The sequence below is a fragment of the Cetorhinus maximus genome, chromosome 8 (genome assembly GCF_964194155.1).
Source record: "Cetorhinus maximus chromosome 8, sCetMax3.hap1.1, whole genome shotgun sequence".
Classification (NCBI taxonomy): domain Eukaryota; kingdom Metazoa; phylum Chordata; class Chondrichthyes; order Lamniformes; family Cetorhinidae; genus Cetorhinus; species Cetorhinus maximus.
The window spans coordinates 119,140,994-119,163,043 of record NC_135886.1 but is presented as its reverse complement, the minus strand read 5'-3'; the positions used below and the strand labels follow the sequence as shown (position 1 = coordinate 119,163,043).

The 22,050-nt window shown below is 45.5% G+C and overlaps 1 protein-coding gene across 1 annotated transcript in view; it reads left to right on the top strand.

The window, feature by feature from the left end:
- LOC144683332 (actin-binding protein WASF3-like) overlaps positions 1-21,140 on the top strand; it is an 88,809-nt gene extending 67,669 nt beyond the window's left edge. Inside the window, exons 8-11 of the mRNA XM_078546266.1 lie at positions 4,377-4,552; positions 13,499-13,762; positions 19,193-19,575; positions 20,780-21,140. Coding sequence (XP_078402392.1) covers positions 4,377-4,552; positions 13,499-13,762; positions 19,193-19,575; positions 20,780-20,937 — 981 coding nt within the window. The 3' untranslated portion in view covers positions 20,938-21,140. The remainder of the gene's footprint in view (positions 1-4,376; positions 4,553-13,498; positions 13,763-19,192; positions 19,576-20,779) is intronic.
- Positions 21,141-22,050: the final 910 nt, after the last annotated feature.

Below are 22,050 nucleotides of genomic sequence, written 5' to 3'. Positions count from 1 at the left end.
GAAAATCAGTGGAAAAGGAGTAGGAAATGGATCCGTTTCACTTTAACTGCTCACCTGCACCTCTTCAGCCCACTGGAGAGAATTAAAAATTACCCCTTCAGTGTCTAACTTCAGAATAAGCACTTGGACAAGATACTTGAAGCTATTGGCACAATTGAACCATCGCTCAGCAGGAGTTATCAATGGGGGAAGAAGGGAATAAATTAGTGTAACAGATAGTAATAGACAAATGTAATCAAATAGACAGTGGCCAGGATTTTCCAGCTTGTCGTGGCGAGTTCACCCACAGCAAATGCGGTGAGCCATTCAAGTCTCCGTTGACTTCAGTGGGACTGGAAGATCCCACTGGTGGGAGGGGTCAGAAATGCAGTTACATCTTTGGGAAGATAATTAAACTCACTCCTGTCTATGAAGCTGCCTTGCAAGCCCTTTTGCAAGTAGCAATGCCCCTTTAAAAATAAATGTCTGCATGTTCCCGAGCTTATGTATGGAGGAAGGGTCTCCTGAGGCTATGAATTGAATTTCTCTTAATAGGTTTCACAGTTCGGGTATTGCCTTTGCCTACCACTGGTTAATTTTCATTACAGCTGACAGATGCAGTCAGAAGTTGTGCAATGAGCTGTAACAGGAGTATATGCAATTAACAGAGCAAATGGGAATAGATTGGGAAATATGTGATATGCTTTAAATAGAAAAAAACCATAGAAGGACATCAGGGTGAATCAGAATTCTATACAGTGTTGTGATTTTTTTTAAAACAAAAGACATGGTAATGTTGACCTCACATTCCTAATATTTATTTACTGACACACTTACAGAAAGTATTATTTCTAAATAAAGAGACAATAGAAATGAGATGCCATCATCATTCACTTTTTATGTATCTTCTCTGATGCATTTTAAGTCTGTTCCCTATTAATCATTTTCTTTTTGATTAAATCCCTGTTCTTCCAAATGGTTAGTCTTTACTTTTTGACATTCTCTAATTTTATTGCGCAGTATTTAAATTCTAGTAAAATATTCTGATAATCTATCACCTTTGTTTAGCAATGCTACCACCTACCACTAACAGGTGTCAGCCATGTCTCAGTTGGTAGCCACCTCCGAGTCGGAAGGTTGTGGGTTCAAGTTCCATTCTAGAGCCTTAATCACACAAATCTAAGCTGATGCTCCATGCAGTACTGATTGAGGGAATGCTGCACCATTGGAGGAGCTGTCTTTCAGATCAGCATTAAACTGCTTGCTCAGGCAGACGTAAAAGATCCAACAGCATTCTTTTGAAGAAGGGCAGCGAGGTTAACCCTGCTGTCCTGGCCAATATTATTCCCTCAATCTGCATCACTAAAAACAGATTATCTGGTCATTATCATATTATTGTTGTGTCGGAGCTTGCTGTGTGCAAATTGGCTTCCATCGTTCCTACATTACAACAGTGGCTACATTTGAATAGCACTTCATTGGCTGGAAAGTGCTTGGGGATGACTTGAGGGCATGAAACACAATAAATAAATGTAAGTCTTTTTATTTCTTTTCAACAATAACATTTTTAAAATCACTAAACAATCACAAACTTACTAATAAGCTTGGCTCTAACAACTTTTGATCCCCACTTTACACCCTCACCAAACCCCCCCACCCCCCCCACAAGCTCCATGACATAACCAGGTTGCCTCTGAACATCCTAAACTCCTTGTAAACTCCACGCTATATTTTGCAATAGCCACCTAGCCAGCTGACTCACTGTTGGAGGGCCCCTCATACTGAGGACCCGAAATCCGACTCATGGGGCTGAATCTTCTGGCTGACGTGCGGGTGGCGGAGCCCACCCGTCAGCACTTAAAATGTCGCGCAAGCGTCCCGATGTCAGCGCGCGGCATTGCGATGTTTAGGTCGGCAGGCGCGCTATGCAGCGTGGCGCGCGCCCGCCATTAATTAAAGGCCTTGTTAAGGCCATTAAGTCACCAATTGACCAGGATTTTGAGGGGCCCGTGCGAACTTCGGCTCGGTGCACGGGCCCAACGGACATTGGTTTTTTAACAAACCTCATCCAGTGGTGGGATGAGGTTTGATATCGGATTTTAAAAAGTTTATTAAAGTTTTTGTGTATTTCATTAACAAGTCCCATCTCGTGTGACATTTTCACATGAGGGGGACACGTTAATGATTTTTTAATTTTTCTATTTTTAATCTTTCACAGCCTTTCAGCGCTCTCCCTGGGGCAGCACTTAGCCTCAGGGAGATGTGCACATGCGCGAAAGAGTGCACTCTCGCAGTTGGGAAATGCCCCCCCCCCCCCACCTGCACAGGGAGCACATAGTGCTTCCCGTCAGGCCTCACGCTGGGCAGGCCTGAATTGACCCGCCCACGTAAAATGGCGGCAGGGCCCGTTTCGGTGGCGGCGATCGGCTGCCCACCCGCCACCAAGTCGGTCGGGCCCACCTGCCCATCAAGGGCAAAATTCAGCCCATGCAGGTTTATGATGAGCATTGCATAACAAGATCCCCTGAGCCACCATGTTGCCAGTGCCCAGTGCATGTGGAACATGGTCTCTTTCAGTAGCCCGCTCCTTTGCAATCTTTACTGGGACGGTTCTCGTGCAGTTGATCCCAATTCTTCCAACTTTCCTGAGGCTGGTACCAGTTGTCTTCACCAGGATCCTTTATCAGAAGAGATCTTTGTGAAAAGAATGTTACAGAAATCATTTAATGTTAGGTTAAAAAAAACATTTTGTTTTGAAAAATCTGCTTACCTTGTGGACTAGAACCCTATGATCAGGTTTAGGATCCCCACATTTCTAAATTGGTTCTTATCATAGAATGGTTACATGACAGAAGAAGGCCATTTAGCCCGATTTGTCCATGCTGGCTCTCTGCGACAGCAACTCATCTAGTTCCACTCCCCTGCCTTTTCCCCATACCACTGCAAATATTTTGTCTTCGGATAATTATCCAATTCTCTGTTGAATTGATCTTTCTCAACAGAATGTTTAAGTGGACATAAACGTCAGAAAATTATTTTAAAATTTTGTCCATTTTGTGGCGGATGGGTGCAGGGCAACTGATTGGTTGATGTGTGCATCCAAATATTACATAACCCTTCTGTCTGTTTTTTTTATGGGCTCCACCCTCCTAATGAATCTTTTCCCCCCCTCCCAACCCACTTTCTCCCAATGTTTCTGTTTCTTTGGTGGCCTGATCCAACTGAGGAGCTGGAACCTTGGCTGATTTTATTTCCCTGCCTAGCTCTGAGATTGTGAGGCCAATTGTGAGGACACTATTCTGGCAACTTGTCTTGAAAACCAGCTTACTCAGCACAGGCCAGGGATTGAGCCTGAGAATTCTTAGGAAGATTTGCTTTTCAAACATATTTTGCTTTCCTGAAGGTTTTGTTCCACATGTTTGGTTCCAGGTTTTGTCTGATTCACTCTGATGTGAAATTGGCTTGCTTATTCAGGCAGCAAAGTAAATATATTCATTAGAAGAAGTGACTGAATGGAGCAGAACAGCTGCAAGTCTGAATCGCACATTCAATTACCAGAGGGTCTGCTTGGATTAATGTGGGAAGCTCAGTGTGGAGAAAACTGTGAGCTTAGAAGATGCAGAGGGTTGTAGGTGTTGCATTTGCAAGCTGCTGACATGTGCTCGTAGCTGATAATTTGACACTATTAATCAGAAATCAGGAACTGTAAGACTGGTGATCAACCTTACTCAGTGCAATGTTAATTATCACAAATGATGAGACAGTTTTCTTGTGTATGGGGAATAACTAAAAGTGTTAGTGCAATTTGCAGAGAAAGCTAGGTACACAAAACAATGATGTAAAAATTCCTTTAAAAAATTGTGGGCATAACATTTTATCGTTGGTACTATAATACTGTTAAATTCATTCACCTAAAGTGGGGGTCTCGGGTCTTTATATTTTATGGCATCTTCCAGTTGCATTAGAAATATGAAGGGCACCATATTTTTGTCTGCCACCTACTGAACGACTGGAGTACAGCATGTAAGCTATGAAAGTACACCTGCCACATAAATGCAACATATAATGCATCATAAAGCCCATGTTCGTTTCTGAATAAATCATCACTTTTTTATTCCAAACAGAATAGACGATGTGCTCGTGCAACAGGAAGCTCCCAAGAGCCTACTAGCAGCACCCAAATTCCCAATAAATTTAGATGCATCTGATGCATCCTCACTTAGCTAAGTTTTCACCCGAATAAAACTTCCTTCAGGTTAGAACGATTAGTGCTGTCTTTTTCCTTCCCTGTGTCTCTTCATGCAAATCCAACTTGTAGAGGTGAAATGTTCGCCTGGCAACCAGTGCTGAGACTGAGTTGTGTAACATTTTCTGAACTTTAACTTCTTCCCCCTTAGGAACAGAAGCTGGTGGAAGATGCCACTCGTGAGGTGAAGAAGGTTCGTAAAGCTCGAACCCGACGGCCAGAGTGGGATGTGATGGGGCGCGATAAAGAGTTCAGAGCTGATCACAGGTTTTCTTCGTCACCCTACCACGCAGCCTCTTCTGAAGGATCAGTGTCGCCAGATACCAGGTACAAATTTTCCAGCTTAAACATTGCAGAAAGGGAACTCCCTGTTGTCCTTGGATTATGTTTGATGAATTTCTACAGCGGATGGTATTAACTCCAAAATTATGTTTGCACTGTTAACTTCAGAGTATTACAGTTTCTCACCCTAGTAGCCGAGGAAATGTTTGTGCCAAATTTACTACCCCTCCTAGTTTGGTGCCTCAACAAGTTTTATCATTTGTCATTTGGTTTTTGAATCCAGGCCATTTCTATGAATCAGAAACAGCAGAGGTCCCAACATTGCACTTTGGCACACACTCAGCCCTCACCACTCTTCCCAGATATAACACCTTGGTGAGAACTTGATGTTTCCTACTCTTCAGCCAGGCTCTTCAGGCTCTTATCCTTTGTCGAGTTATTCTGAATGCCTACAGCTTTTGAGCTGAACTAAATAGTCTTTTGTGTGGAACTTCATTTAAAAAAAAAAATGAGGTACATAATGTAATGGAAATTACCACAGTTCCTTTCAGTTGTCAGTTCGTTGAAGTTGAGGAGGTCTCTCTGGCCCATGATATCACTGGAAAGTTGATAAAATGTGGAAGAAATGAAATGATGAGTTCACCAATGTCTACAGGAACATAGATGAAATGAGTAAATGGCCCCTTAGTTGGAAAAAGTGTTTGCATCAATACAAAAGAACTATACTGACTGTAGCTTTGTAGCACTGTTACCACATGGCCACACTGTGTTGGTAGCAATTATCGGAAATACAATTGTGCGCAAGGTAAAGAGGTAGATTTCCAGTGTGAAAACTGGTTTCACCTGACAAGGATACATTTTCTTCCTTGATTTATGCAAGATGGTTAGCATTGCATTCCCAAAAGACTTAAAGTCAAGTATGCAGATGAGCAGTGAATAGGCAGGCTGTTGTAAGCACCAGAATGGATTGAAAGAAGATTCTAAGGAAATAAAATCAAGAGTAAATAGGAATCAATCAATAGATACAAATATATAAATAAATTTAGAGAGGATCAAGCAAATCAACATATTTTTCTTTCAGAGCTACTGAGTCACACATCATTCAGAAGAGATGAGCACTAGAGTAGCAAGAATGGCAAATGAGATTTGGAAGGATAAAATCATAATTTGAGGAGATTTCTGGAAATTATTGTAAGGGGCAGCTGCATGGTATTTCCCATTCCCATACTGACAGTGACCACCTGCTGGCAGGCACAAGGGTCAGGAACTCACTATGCATATTTAATGAGATCAATTTCATGAAATCCACAAGATCAGATCATTGTGACCTTGTCAAGAACAAAGTTCACCATGCTGCAATCCTGCTGCTTCAACATACAGATTGGAAAATTGACCCTTGTATGACCAGCAGTTCTCCAGAGACATCAAAGTATGGACATTGAAAACTACAAAAGACATTACAGTCCCTTGGGATATGATATGAAATGATCCACAGAATTCCATGGAAGAGTAATAATTGGGTATTTGAAAGGATAACAACTAGACATGTGAGAGCAATTACCCATTACTTTATGGCCAGAATTTTCTCATTGGCGTGTGCGGGCAGGCCCTGCATGCCAACGTGTAAAATGGCGTGCCATCGCGATATTTAGGTGGGTGGACATGTGATGTTCTCCGATGCGTGCTCGCCATTAATTAATCACCTGCTTAAGGCCCTTGAGGCAGCAATTGTCTGTTATTTTTTGGAGCCCGTGCGATCTTCAGGACGTCACACGGGCACAACTAGGCAGGTGGGTAGGCCACATTTGTATAAACCCCATCCATGGGCGGGATAAGAAGGGTGAGTGGGGTCGCGAGGGCTTTTGTCAGATATTTAATTGTGAATGTTACTGATACTTGCCTGTGTGAGCAGGAATACTTCAAAACTCTTCACAGTTGCTTGGACAGGACTAACAGCCTTCAGGTCAGGACTCTGCAGTGAAGATCATTTCTGGGGCCTATAGGTTTCAGGAAGCCTTCCCTTAGCCTGAGAATGGGAGTTGTGGTATCCACTGGAGGCAACTCCCCTGAGGAAGAAGGGAGGGCCAGAAGGGGGAGGAGGCCACGAGTGCACATTCAGTCTCCAGGGGAGTTATCTTTGGGAGGAGAGGCGCAGGCATAAGGGGCACAGGGCCAAGAGGTAAACCAAGGTGGAAGGGGCTGCAGAAGACGCCATTATCCTGCTGCCAGGGTATACATGCGGCGAAGCAGCTACCTCAATATGTCTGAGGTCCAGTGCCGAAGGAGACTCCATCTCTCAAGGGAGACAGTCACCTCCATCTGTCAGATAATCGGCCCTGAGATCTGCGCTAACTGTGTGTGTGGACACCCCATGCCAGTGGCGCTGAAGGTCACGGCTGCCCTCAATTTCTATGCCTCCAGCTCTTTCCAGGGCTCGGTGGGTGATCTTTGCGGTGTCTCCCAATCAGCTGTCCACACTTGTGTCAAGCAAGTGACAGATGCTCTGTTCAGATGTGCATTGACCTTCATCCACTACCGCCAGGACGAGGCCAGCCAGACAGAGCGAGCCAGAGGCTTTGCAACGATTGCTGGCTTCCTCTGCGTCCAGGGTGCAATCAACTGTACACATATGGCTATCAAGGTGCCAGTGGGTGAGCCCGGTGCCTTCGTCAACAGGAAGGGCTTCCACTCCTTGAACGTGCAGATAGTGTGTGATCACAGGATGCAGATTCTGCAAGTCTGTGCAAGGTACCCAGGCAGCTCCTACGATGCCTACATCCTCAGACACTCCCAGGTGCCGGAGCTCTTCAGTGCTCCAGCCCGGCTGGATGGATGGCTGCTGGGTGACAAGGGCTATCCCCTCAGAAGGTGGCTCATGACGCCTCTCCGCCATCCAAGAACAGAAGCTGAGCAGAGGTACAATAGGAGCCACACCTCCACAAGGGCTGTGGTGGAGAGAACCATCGATCTTCTCAAGATGAACTTCCGATGCCTGGACCATTCGGGGGCACACTCCAGTGCCCCCAGATCATGTGTCGGTGATAGTGGTTGCATGCTGTGCTCTCCACAACCTTGCGCTGGAAAGGGGGGACGCAGTGGACGAAGAAGATATAGACGCAGTGGCTGCGGCTGCACACGATGAGTCCAGCAGTGAGTCCGAGGATGAGCACACACAGGAGAATGCTGAGGGGGTAGACGCTGACCCGGGCATACTCCAGGGAGGCAGGGACACCTGGGAGGCTTTAATCCAATGAACCTTCAGCTAGCCCACCACAGATGGACCTCCAACACAAGCCTGTTCTGCAGTTCCACGCTCGATACCTGAGTGCAAAATTTGCCTGGATAGGAACATTAACTAAGGGCCTTGTCAATAAAGCTCAATGTCACACAACTCACTTATAACCTCATGGGTAACTGTCCACCTGCAGAAGAAAGGAGTCACCCTCTGCCATGCTTACATATCAAAATTTAATGATATAACAAATGAAGTTCAGAAAAAAAAAATTACTAAGGTGTTGCACATTGCACCAAGTGGTCATGAACTAATAGCGGGGCAACATTAAAGCACCAGTGAGAAACGCGTGGTGTGCCTAAGGTGCCTTAATTTTACAGTAACGGGTACAACATCCACGTGCTCCCCCCTCGCTGGCACTGGCATTGAGAGAGCCTGCTCACTCTGCTGTCCTGTTGGCCTTGATGACCTTGGCGGACGTCCTCTGGCCTCCAGAGCATTTGATGGCCCCACAGCTGGCATCTCTCCAATCACTGTAGCCACATTGGATGCCATGGTCACTGGTAGAGGGGCGGAGGAGCCACTGCCCTCATCCGGAGTGCCCTGAGAGGAGCCCGCAGAGACGACAGGCAGCTGCTGCGCCGACGTGAGGTCACTTTGGACCTCCCTGCTCACCGTAGATGGATGGGCACCGACCTGGGATTCTTGGTGCCCAAACCATCTCCCACACTGGCACTGACCAGCCGAGGTCAATGCCGCTGTGAGGGCTTGCAGGTCCGTGCGCATTCCCAGGAAGTCCTGATTGCTGTCCTGGAAGAGCCTCTCCATAAGAGTCACCGCTCTCTCCATGGAGGAAGCATGGGTCTCGGCCATGAGGCTCTTTGCATCGGTGATGCTCTGCGTGGTCTCCTCCAGCATGGAGACCATGCCACGCATAGCCTCATGTATCTCTGCCAGATCCTCCCGCACAGCCTGCTGGACTTCCAGCATTTGCTGCCTCATGAACCGACTCCAGAGGCAAATCATCAGCCACCGATTGAGCATGTGCCTGGTCCCCTGCACTCCTCCGACTGCTGGTGCCATGGGCACTTTCTGTCTCTGCCTGCACCTCAAGCGAGTGTGAAGTGTCCTCACTGCTGTGCCCCAGGACACTAGCCAATGATTTAATTCCCACCGAGCTGCTAGTATCTGCGCTGATGCCTGCCTGGCAGAGACGGTGTGATGCTGGTGAGTCAAAATGTTCAGGGCCCTCAGGTGTGAGAGAGAACCCATGTGGCAAACTTCAATCACTGAGCATTCAGCAGTGCCATGGCTGCTGGGGCACACATGGTGACCTCAGTGCTCAGCAAACATACCTCCCCATGGCACCCCAGCCTCACCGACATTGGTGGACCTGGGAGCATGGCGTGTCTCCAGATCCATGGCCTGCTGCTCGAATGGAGTCATGATGGCCAACTGGGCCTGGCCTCCACCAGTCCACATCCACTTGGTGGAATTGTGTGCAGTCTTCTCCTGAAAAGGAGAGAAGAACATTGATTAGTCCGGCCTATACCTGGATTCCCATCGCATCCCTGCCACCCCAGCCAGAGTGGGACATTGCAGGGCTCCAGTGCTTTGTCACCCGCAGCTGCCGCACACTCACACAAAGAAGCCAGGGCTGACCCCCACCCCGGTTGCCCAAATGTTGCCTCCATCACGCGTTTGGCACCACACGGTCTAACTTTGCTAAGCAAGGAGGCACAAGCACGTGGAATGCAAAGGCCAGCAGATGGATTGGTGCCCCGTCACCCGGAAGCTCCCCTCACAGCATGTTAGCACCTTAACTTTGACATGCTTTGCAGTTCCAGCACTGCGCCTAGGTGCAGATCCTTAAGTTTACCCCCAAATCTATACTCTGGTTGTCAGTGTCACACATGCTGTGGGTGCAGAACCCATCTCAGCACAACCCTCTCAGGGTGAACTAGGCATGGGCAATAACTGCTGGCCCACCCAGCGAGGGAAACATGCCAGGAAGGAACCAGTGCTGTAACTGCACTCAGTTGTTGGGGGTGGGGGGGGGGGGTGCACCTTGCGGGGAAAGGCTGTCGACTGCATTAAGTGACCTCAGCCAATATGGTACTCACTCTTCCTGAGCACAGGAGGTCGTTGAATCTCATGCGGCACTGGACCCACGTGCGTTGCACCACATCATGGGAACTCACTGTCTCGGCCACCTGCTCCCGGGCACGTTTGGTCAGGTGAGGGGGGGGGGGCCTCCGCCTCCTGTCCCTCAGAAGCAGGACCTTCCACGGCGCTCCACCTCCTCCAGGAGGGCAGCTAGGCACTCATCCGAAAACCAAGGGGCACACTGTCCCGCTGCCCTGTCCTCCGGCCTGGTCTGCTCCGCTGCCCTACCCTCCAGCCTGGCCTGCCTGGCTGCCCTACCCTCCGGCCTGGCCTGCCCGGCTGCCCTACCCTCCGGCCTGGCCTGCTCTGCTGCCCTACCCTCCGGCCTGGCCTGCTCCACTGCTCTACTCTCCGGCCTGGCCTGCTCCACTGCCCTACCCTCCAGCCTGGCCTGTTCTGCTGCCCTACCCTCCGGCCTGGCCTGCTCCACTGCTCTACCCTCCAGCCTGGCCTGTTCTGCTGCCCTACCCTCTGGCCTGGCCTGCCCCGCTGCCCTACCCTCCAGCCTGGCCTGTCCCACTGCCCTACCCTCCAGCCTGGCCTGTCCCACTGCCCTACCCTCCGGCCTGGCCTGCTCCACTGCCCTACCCTCCGGCCTGGCCTGCTCTCCAGAAACCCTCTGGTGAGCCCATCCACTTGCCATTGTGATCAGTCTTTCCAAGGCTGCCAGTGCTTCATTTAAACAGGCCGCTGGGTCGCCATTGGACCCAGTGGTCATTGCACTCCTGCCACTGCCCGCCCACTCCCGCTTCCGTCGGGAGTTGCGCATTACGCTGGGCAGGCCTTAACTGGCCTGCCCGCGTAAAATGGCGGCGCGGACCTGATTGCGGGCGGCCATCGGGTCCACGCCCGCCTACGCCCCCTTCCACTCGGCCCGCCCGACACGGGGATAATTCTCCCCTATGTGCATAGCCATGGAAAGGGAGACTGCGTAAGCAAGATCATTATTCTGGGAGAAACATAAAACTAATGACTGAGAGGAAGACCCAGATGACTTGAAACTATAAGGAACAGGACAGAATGACAATAAAAGTAGCAGTTGCAACAGCTCAAGTTGAGCAACAAAAGTGCAGAAACGTCAAACAGCCATATTTGGACATACAAACATACGAATTAGGAGCAGGAGTAGGTCAGTAGTTACGGTTAGATTTTTCGAGATGGGAATATTGAAGATCATTTAAATTGCTTAGCTTGAATTTGTGTGATTTTGCAAGTGATCATGGAGAAGATAATGTCCCAGACCATAGACTTCTAATCACCTAGGTAGTGCGAAGATCAGGATATATGACGGTAAGAAACCTGGAAAGAAATTTTTTAAAAATTGGGCGAGAAATTGTCCCATGTAGCGCAGACTTTCGCATTGCTACGGAGGCCATGCGCCATGCTCTGTGTGACCCCTGTGCTGCCAGCCACTTACTGCATGGCCTGTCACCGTTCTGATTGTTGAAAGGTGCATGGCGTGGTGTCGTGCCCTTTGTGTTTGCTGGGAGGCTGTGAATGGATGCTATGCTGATTTTACACAGTCCAACCGGCTGATGTGGCACCAGGATCCTTGATTTGGAGAATGAATATGTAGGCAGTGTATGCCTATATCACTTTGCAAACAAGAAGTGTTAAGTTGCAAAATGGGCTCTGCACTAGTGTTACTTAAAGGATCAGGCACCCAAATTACAATTAAGGTGATTTTTTTGGGAACTTTTTCTGTTGTAAAGTGTCTGGAAGTACTTTGAGCTGTTGCAGGAGGTGTTTTGGTGAGTTCTTGGATTTGCCAGAAGTGTTGTTACATCCTCAAGGTGGGGTGGGATGGGGTGGAGCGCTGGGAGCGGGGGAAGTGCAGTGGAGTAGGTGACTTGTTCACACAAAGACAGCAACAGGTCGGAGGCAGTGCTTCTGAGCCTGCAGCACAACAAGGAGATGGAATAGAGGCTATGGAGAGGGCACACTCTGTATCACACCCTCTGCCAAGTTGGAGCTGGCGCAAGTCAGCCAGTGCACTCAGCATCTCTGTGTGCATGCCCATCAGCGTTCTCCTGTATGCTGCCCCATCAAAGTCCTCATCCTAGTTCTCTGGAGCAATACTTGTCTACCACTTTTCTCTCCAGTGAGCTGGCAACAGAACCATCCTTTACCCCTTGCCTGTACCTGGAATGGTCACCATGTGCTGGTCCCAACTCTTTATTAGGCTCCAGGGTTTGTGCAATATCAGTATCTGAGCTGGTGGCTGTGAGTGCCAAAAAAAGTGACAGGGTCTCTTCATCAGTGCTGTGCTGTTGCTCTTCTTTCTCCTCCTGGGCTGCTGTGTCTGGGCAGGCAGCAATTTTCAGGTGTCTGAAAGTAGAAACTTGCAAGGCAAAGATTGGTGTGAGGGTACAGGGCTGGTTTGGGAAGTGAGAGATCCATGGTCACACCATCAGCATCTTGCTCATCATGTCAGATAGCAGGATGAGGGTGAGCTGGGAGTTGAGAAAAGGTATGACATGAACAAGTCAGCGTCTTCAATGTTCTGGATGATGTTGGATGCTGAGGGCCCTGTCATAGCTGGCCCCATGAGTGGACAACCATGTGCTCTGTCGGGGCTCCGGAGATGCAGACGTTCTTGTCCCCTGCCAGTCCTGCCCTGTTCCTTCTATTGTGTGCCAATTTGTCCTGCAAGGAAACGAGCAAAAAGTTAGTGATGGTGCAGTGCTGTGTTTGGATAATGAGCCTGTTGGAGCTGAATAGCTGAGGTATGCGGAGATAGTGATAGTTGGGTTTTGAAACTGGCAGCATTTCTAGGTGTATGAGGGTGAGGTGGAGTGTCTGGTTGTTAGGCATGAGTTCTGAGTTCCAGGAAGCACTGCTGGGTGTGTGAACAGGGTGTGGTGCATTGAGCAGGGTGCGAGATTGGCGGTGTGGTGTATATTTATTCTTTCACGGGATGTGGGCATTGCTGGCTATCCAGCATTTATTGCCCTTCCCTAATTTCCCTTGAGATGTCATGTGAAGATATATTAACAACCTTGAACACCAGTGTGAGGTCATTAGACTTGTGTGGCACTGGTTCCAGGTCCTCAGGGCTAGACTCTGGGAGTTGACTTCCCAGTCACCTATTCTCACTCCCTTCTGAGGGTGGTCATTCAGGGTCTCCTGAACCCTGTGGAACCATGGAATCTCTGGTCCAGCCCACCTGAATCACTAAATCCTGCAATACTGCATCCATCAATTTGGAACCCTCTATTTGTGCTGGCGTCCACCTTGCAATAATTTACATTGTAGGAATATTTATGTGCACCCTCCCTTTCTGGTACAGCCTACCATTAAGATGAGCAGGCTAGAAGTGCCATGTGTTGACAACTAACACTGCCGGTCCCCTCTGCTGTGCGCAGAGACTACAGGCAGCTTGGAGGAGTAACTGCAGTGCAGAAGTCACTCGAGTCAAAGCTACAATCATGCAGGTGAAGTGTATGATAACTGCATGGTTCTCTCCTCAATCTGCATGAGTGCAAACAAGTGGTGAGGAGCGAGCCCCGTACCCAAAAACCAGAGCAACCCAACTTTTAGCCCATTGTTTTATTCTCAAGATAAATTGCATTTTCTTTTATTTTTCTTTACAGGTCCTATATATCTGATGTCGGGGAGCTTTCATTTCCGGCTAGTCCCAACCATCCAGTTCAACAGTCAGCAGTCTCCATTTCCTACGTAGTACCTGATAACAAAGAGCTTTTATCAGCTGTAACCCAAGCACAGGATCGTGCATACAGACTGCCTGCCACAAATGTTAGGCAAACCTCACTTACCAGAGCACAGCAGCCTCACCTGACGCAACCTGCTGAGGCTACTCTCAATGGACCAAGACCCCAACTTGTTAAAGAATACAGGTAAATGCAACTGTGCTGACTATTGGATTGTAAGGGTTAATACTAGAGAAATGTGAATAGCTAAAAGCTAGTTGAAAGGAAAGATTACTTTACACTTTTGACTTTGCTGTTTTCTTGATATTGTTTCCCTTTCAATGAAAATTGATCACTTTTAGCCAGCCGGATAGCCTTATACTTTTTAGCAAGTCAGGAAGAGATGCTGAGCAGATGATGCTAAGATTAAATTGCATTTTCCCAACTACAAGGCACTGCATCCAGTCTCGTTAAACGTGGGGATGTTCCAGGGGAAATATATTTAGATCAGTTAAAGAGATGCTTAATTATTGCAGGTACCCTTTACATTGTGCCAAAAGTTAGGACATCATGTTGTAAAAACTCAAACAGGCAGTGTCTGATTTTTGGGCACTAAACGGTCTCCTAACTTTGCAATATGGCAGGCAGGAAATGAGTTAAAAGGCCTTAAGATTGGAAATGCCCAAACCTGAACAATGCTTTTCTTGTCCCCACTTTCAAAAAACATTATTCACTGCACCCTCCAACACTCCCCTCTACCTTCCAATGGAAACAGATTTTTTCCTGATGGACACCCCACCCCCTAAACCAAAGGAGTTCAATTACCCCAATGGACATTGATTTTCCACTACCCCCTGCAACCCTAATTACCACCAAGTTCACCTCTTTTTTATCATTTCACCGGATGTAGATATCACTGGCTAGGTCAGCATTTTTATTGCCCATCCCATCTGATCGCGAATGATTTCCACCCTCCCAATCGCAGCTCTCTAGCTGCCTGAGTTGCTTGCAGTCCCCTTTCCTAGTCGGCCTCTTCCTCACTTAACCTGAGACCCGCTGAGAGGTCAGCAGCAACTCGATCATCCATCGCGCTTCACCATTGAGTGGCCTGTTACCCTCTACAGTTTACTTGCCCCATGAAAATGAGACCTTAGACCCAAAATCATGGTGCCTTGGCCCTCACTATTTTGCATTGGGATTGACCTCTGCACTCCCCTCATGCTCAAAACTTGGTGCACCTGAATTTCTAGACCCTGATTTCTTAGGCTCAAATAGGCCCAGGGACTTTTACATAGATTAATCCCATCAACTGTTTTCTTGTTACATTCCTCAGTCACTTCTCTTTCAAGAATTGTCCCTTGAACTAATTTATGTCTTTTGTTTCCGTGGCCTTCCCTGGTAATGTAGTCCATTTTTAAGGCAAGACCTGATGTTATTTAGGCAGCAACATTTTATTCTTAAATGGCTTCTCTTAGAAACCTGAAGCCTTTTATCTTACCAGTTGTTGTTCAGGCACCATATCCAGAAGCAAATGAAAGTAGTCAGAAAACCCAAATGAATACAGGATCAAATTTAATGGTGAAGGAGAGCAATGCCAGTGCACATTTTCATATTTCCTCATTCTTATTTTAAGGTATGCTATGAATTGCCTTAAATATTAAACTCTGACCATGGTGCTGAAAGTAGCTTCAGTGAGATCAAGCACTGTGCATCAGGTCACATGCAGGATTTGTAACACAGTCTTTGATTGTTTCTTTTTTTATAATAACCTGCTGTTCCCTAATGTCCTAGAGTGAGCCTGAAAGTAGTCAATCACATCTTTGCCTATGCCAGTCTCAGGTCTGCCACTAAGAATCCATAGGAATGGGGCAGACTGAATCAGCTAGCTGACTTTCCTCCCTTCCTTCGGGCAATGCCCTCCATACTGCTTGATGCTACCCTATGATAACAAGCTTGAGTTCTGGAACTCATGTTGCAGAGAATACGAGGGTAAACCTGTATCCTACCACCCATTGGTGGAGAGTGTTGCACATTAATACACTGGGTCACCCAGATATAACGTGATTGCTTCAAAAGTATTTTGTAGGTTTATACTCAGCATAGACCAGTTTCAGGAACCCCAGCATTAGGATTAACCTCTCCTAAGTCAGGTCAGCTATAGTTAAATGCAGAGTTAATTTCCTTTTGTTCTGCTGCAACAACAGAAGAGTACCATTACTGCACCAATCTACACCAGCATCCATTGGCAATTCAGAACTAAATTACCAGCCGTCATTGAGTTAGGGGAAGCTTTATGCTGATTTTAAAACAGTGGTTTGAGACTTCCCAAATTTATTTGAACTGAAATCTTTATAGCCACCAGCCTAGCAAGCCACACAGTTGTCAGAGTTGCTAGAAATAGGTAATAAATTTCACCTTGCACACTACCCTAAAAGATATGAAAAATATAGATCTTTAAAGTTGTGAGTGCAGGTAGAAAATGCTATAAAAAGGCAGTGAGCTGAGTCATTGACATGAGATTGCCAGTTTAAAATTATTACTAAGAGAGTCATTAGAGAAGTGAGGAAAAATTTATTCTCAGAGTTGTTGGTGTATGTCGTGCTTCATCACAAAAAGTGGTTGGTGGTTGAAATGGAGACTGTTATATCTTTTAAGAGAAAATTGGATAAATATTTGAAGCAGAGTAAAATGAAAGGTTATAGGGAGAGAGTAGGACAATGAGAACATTTTTGGATTGCTTTAACAAAGATCCAGCATGAACGCTGACCTCCAAATGACCTCCTCCTTTGTTGGGAACATCTATGGTTCCATGGATTTTCTTAGAGACTGCTTTATCAGTGGGGGAAAAATAAAGGTTTGTGTGATGACCTTTGACCCAGAACAGTACAGTAAGGAAAATTTGGAATTTCTTTAAAATGTCTGTGGTAGCTGTAATTGTTTTTAAAGAATGCCTGAAAAGGAGTTTTAAGAGTTTGCATCAATTGTAAAGGGATCAATTGTAATTTTCTTGAATAATAAGAAATACTGGTCCATGTGACCTGGTGACCCTTGACCTGAAAGCAGTACCAACAGGAAGGAAGCATATGAAAGTCAAGTAGCAAGACACAAAGGAGAGCTGCCGTAGAGGGGAGACCATAAAAGGCACATTTACAAGGAGCTGTGTGTCTGTAATACAGTTAAACAAGACAGAAAACTGAAGGCCAGGTTAGAGCAGAGATTGCGAATTGGACAATTTTACTGCTGCTACTTCAGTTTTGCCAGAATTAACCAGACTGTTTAACAGGGTTTATTAAAGGGATAATATAATGGAGCCTTTGGGGAATCTTTGCCATAAAACCAGTCATGAATCTAGCTAAGGAGGTTCTGCAGGAGTGTGCCGTTTGGGTAATGAGTACCTCTGGGGACCTTGGATGGAATACAGCTGCCGGTGAATGTGACTCGAGGGCTGAATCAATTGAGTGGGAAAATGAGAACCTGCAAAACAGAGGCCGTATTAGAGAATTTTGGAACTGCACATGGTGCCATGTGTTTGTGGGGAGTGATGCAGGTTGTTACGACCCCTTTAGAGACTGAGAACTTTTAAAGGGAAATTCAAACTTCAAAAGAATGATGTCAAGATTTCACATTTTAAAACTTTTATTGTAATAAATGACCACAGAGCACTATTGACTAAGCATTATTTTCTTTTTGTAGACAACTTGTACTTTAAACTACAGAAAATAGATTCCCTGTTTAACTTTTAGCACTACTGAAAATCTCCCGCTACGGTTATACGTTACACTGTTGCTCAAGTGGATGCTTCATCCTCCAGGAACCTGTCTAAAATTATTCTCAGCTCCTGGTGAATTGCTTCCTTCTGACTTTCCTAGTTGAGTGACTTCTGATTTCAGAACTGTTACTGTGAGGGTACTGTAGACATTTTCCCGGTGAACCTTTTAGCTTTCTTTATATCCTCACGAACTCTGTGGGCTGAATTTTCCCCACGTTGGAGGGGAAGTTGATGGTCGGGCGCGTGCGGGTGAGCTTCCGATCGGCGCCCCCGATCGGAGGCGTGACGCCATTTTACGTGGGTGGGCCAGTTAAGGCCCGCCCAGCGTGACGTCCACAGGGAAGCGCTGTGCGCTCCCTGTGCGGGCGGGGGGGTTTCCTAAAATCAAGAGTGTGCTCTTTCGCACATGCACACAAAAGAACACACTCATCTCCCTGAGGCTAAGTGTCAAATGAGTTGGGACATGTTCGTAATTTCCAAAAAAACTTTATTAAAATTTTAAAAACCCTACATGAAACCTCACCCTGCCCGTGGATGAAGTTTTATGTTTTTTCTATTCCTTGCCGGGGCTCCTGGCCTGCCCGCCAACCTTAAGGTTGGATGGGCAGGTCCACTAATGACTTTACTTGTTCTGTCAATGGCCTCAATTGGCCATTGACTGGTCGGTGGGCGTGCGCAGCTGATTTTGCTGCGACCCGCCTTCCTGAAAATTTAAATGGGGCGCGGTGACATTGGGAGTTCCGCCCGATGTCACTGTGCGTTATTTTACGCGTCGGCGAGCAGGTTCCGCTTGCCGACGGTAAAATCCAGCCCTGTATCTTCAATGTGAGCACAAGCTCCCACCCATATTCTATGCGGTGAATAATAGTGTCAGCATTTTCTCTGTTTCAGGTGCAAGATTGGCTGCCTCTATCTCCTGCTCTCTGCCTCTCAAATGGCTGCAGACCACCCAAAAACAGACTGCTGTCTGTCTGTGAAGTATTCATTGATTTTGTAGGGAAGCCTTCAACCTGATCCTAAAAATGGCTTCCTCTGCCCTTTTCCCCATGGCGATGTGAAACACATTAGCCTTGCATGTAGGTAGAATTGCTATTAGCTATCTTTGATCCCAACTCCCTTTCCTCTTAAAAGTAAATGGACAGTCCCAGCACAACTGTTTACCATCCAATACTGATAACATTTTTCTGGGATTTCGGGAGACTCAGAGTTTACTCACGGTATACTCAGAGACTGCTGCCGTTGTCTCTTAGGGGTACGTATCTTGCACCTACTTTTCAGTAAAATAATCCATGGCTTCCTTTGATCCCTGGCAATCAAACCAGCCAGGCTTGCTATCAAGAAGACTGCAGAACAGGCCACATAATCCCTTCATGCACCCTAAATTTAAAGCTACAGTCCCAAAGTATAATAGTCTTATAAACCTCATAACTGTAAGCAGGTGCTTGTGGTTGTATAATATGTATCTTTATTGTATCAACTACTTGAAGTAAAACATATGTTTTTATTTGAAGTGTCATTTGCCTGTTAATTCATGTTTAATTTGCATTGATTTTGATTTGTATTCAAGTAAAAGTTACAAAAGGTGAAATTTTGGTGATTTTTTTTTATTTGGGGGTCATTTGAGTAAATTTAGTTATTTTAATTTAAGGTTCCTCCATGGAGATCATAAAATCTGTAACAGTATTCCTGTTTCAAAAGAAAGAAAACTTAAGTTAAACTTCATGTGAAAAACAATATTTTTGCAACCAGTGAAATATCCTTTTTATTTCTTGTAATCTCTTCTGGCTAATCCACTGAAACTCACTGTGTCTATGATGTTTGGGTATCAAGTAAGTGTTGACTAATATTTCCAATGTTTCTTTTTACAGTGCACAGCCAGTGCAGTTGGCAGAATACTACACACCACCCGCCCCTGCTCCTCCTCCTCCACCCCCTCCCCTTATTCCATCAGCCCAAACTGCATTCGACAGTCCTATTTCTGCACCTCCCCCTCTTGCACTCAGTTCTGTGGCAGCTGTAGGCCGCACTTATACCCCTTCACCTCCCCCACCTGCACCCCCATTATCATATACCCCTCCCCCTCCTGGTCCTCCTGCTGCACCCCCTCCTCCTCCACCTGGCCCACCCCTTTTGGTCCCATCTCCACTACACTCTGCCTCACCACCCTCTGCAGTTGAAGTAAAGAAAGCCCAAGCAACTCCAGTGCCAATCAGTGATGCTCGAAGTGACCTACTTGCTGCTATTCGAAGAGGTGGGTGGTCTTTCATTTCAGCTAAATTATGAAGTTAGGGTGGCTCAAGTGGTAGTTTGACAAGAGTCAGGTCACCCCCCTCTTCCTCCAGGCCATAGCTAAAGTGCAGGGCAGTACATTAATTCGTGTTTTCACTCAATGAGACCATTTTTTTGCATTTCCTTTTTTAAAATCACAGCCCAATATAATTATTAACTTTGACATTATTTGCTTTGTTTCTGTTTGGATTTTAACATTTTAGTTTAAACAGTGAGCTTGGACTGTAGTGTCAAAGAAAACACCTTGGAGTTACTGAACCTGACAGCTCAGTTCTTCTATGCCAACAATGATGGATGCCCTCCTTAACCCCAGGACCTGTGGACAATTGATTTCATTTGAACTGTTGGATATTTCTCCCTGGGCAGCTATTTTGAAAGCAGTTTGCCCATATAAGAAGTATCTTTCTGGCTCTGAGCTAGAGATAAGCAGCTTCAAACTGGTCTGCAACAAGAGAAAACATGCCAATTCCATCCTTATAGAGCATTTTACTGATCAAAGCCTTGGTTTGTTTCAGCTGAATTTGATACATGTTGTCACCTGAGTTGGAAGGTCAAGGATTAATGTGTGTCGTAGCATAATCTCACATTTACTTTAACAGATTATGAATTTTTAAGAACAGGTCTCTCATTTTGATTCATCTTAACACCATCTGTCTGCTTTTTAACCATATCCCTCAAGCTCTTCTCATTTGAGAGTTTCATGTAGTTGCTTTTTGAATTAATTTATAGTATCTATAAAGTGGACTTCCCTGGGAATTTTCTCTGTAATTCTATTACAATTTTTATGTCAAAATCTACCCAAACCTCCCTTTTTCTTCCTAAATTCTTTATTTTTAACTGATTTTTTTCCTTGTTAAAGGGCCCTTTACTATAGTGAACAATTTGCCTGAATGATATTTGTGAATTCCTTTCATAGCCTTGAAAACTTAAAATGAGCAATTTGAAGTTTGTTTTCCAAACAAAACAAACCCACCTTCCTTAACATTTCCTCATAATTTAAATCCAGAATCATCTTCACTCTTGCTATATTATAATGATCAATCATTCTTAAGTTTGTGCCATATTGCTTTTTTTTAATGTGTTTACTGCAAAATGCCCCCTTTAAAATTGCAAAAGTATGAATTATCGACAGAATCCTTGTAATCAGAACTTATTGTCCATTGCAGGAATTCAGCTTCGAAAAGTGCAAGAACAACGAGAGCAAGAAGCAAAAAAGGAGCCCGTTGGGAATGATGTGGCAACCATTCTGTCCCGTCGGATTGCAGTGGAGTACAGCGAGTCCGATGATGACTCAGAACTGGATGAGAACGAGTGGTCTGATTAACAAGTTAATTCAGTAACTCCTATGGAATGACCCAGCCCACAAGGTTTTTGTTTTGTTTTTCATGGAGTGGTTGGTAACTGCAGTTATGTTTACATGTTTTTAGTTGATGCATCAGTTCACCTACACCCAAGCAAAGCACACGTAAAAGTATGTAAAATAAATCATGTTGTTCATCTGGTGTAAGATGCCACATGTTTTTTACGAGCATGGCTTCCATTCGTCTCCATGATTTAGATTATGCTTCTGTGAACAGGTCGTAGGGTTGTGTATTTCGAATGACCATACACATCCAATGATATGTGGTATATTTGAAAGAAATGTCTATACCTAATCACTGGCTGAAGCCAGTGTTTAGGATTTCTTTTGGTTGACCTAAAATCTATGTAACACCAAAAAAGTGAGATCTCTCTGTATTTCAGACTTTGATTATTAATATTCTGCCTCCTCCTAAAAGAGTACATTTATAGCATAAACATGAAAGGCATTTTTTCTGTAGTTGATTATAAATAATAATTGGTAAATATTAGAGACTCTAATCTATAAATCAGTATTCCTTGGTCCTGATGGTATTAATTGATGTTCTACATTCCAAGGTTGCTATTTTCTGAGGTTATAGGTCAACAACATTATAGTCACTGACAATCTAGAGGTAACTTCACTTTGCACTTCACTGTATGATTATGAGTAATACCTGATGTTGTTCAATTAATTTTGAGAGTAATCTGTCAATGGGATCAGATAATCAATGTGAATCACTTGCGTTTTTCTCTAGTTTACTGCCTTGCAGTCAAAGGGAGATATTTATATGTGTAATTGTTGGTATATTTGACAAAATGTCAGTTAAAAGTAAATGATTGAAGGGCACCAAAATGTTTGTGTTTTAAGACTAAGATCCCAGATAATGACCTCTTAAGAGTCAGTTGCCCAATTTGACACATCAATAGTGATAGTATAAAAGGGCATTGCAACCAGGCTGGTGAAAATAGAATCACCTGTATAGTGCAATGTTTAGTATTAGTCTCCTGTCAAACAGAAGCCAGGTTTGCAAATGGTGGCTGAGTAGCATATGCCTGCAGGGATAAATATAAAACTTTGCCTAGACTTGCACTTCTG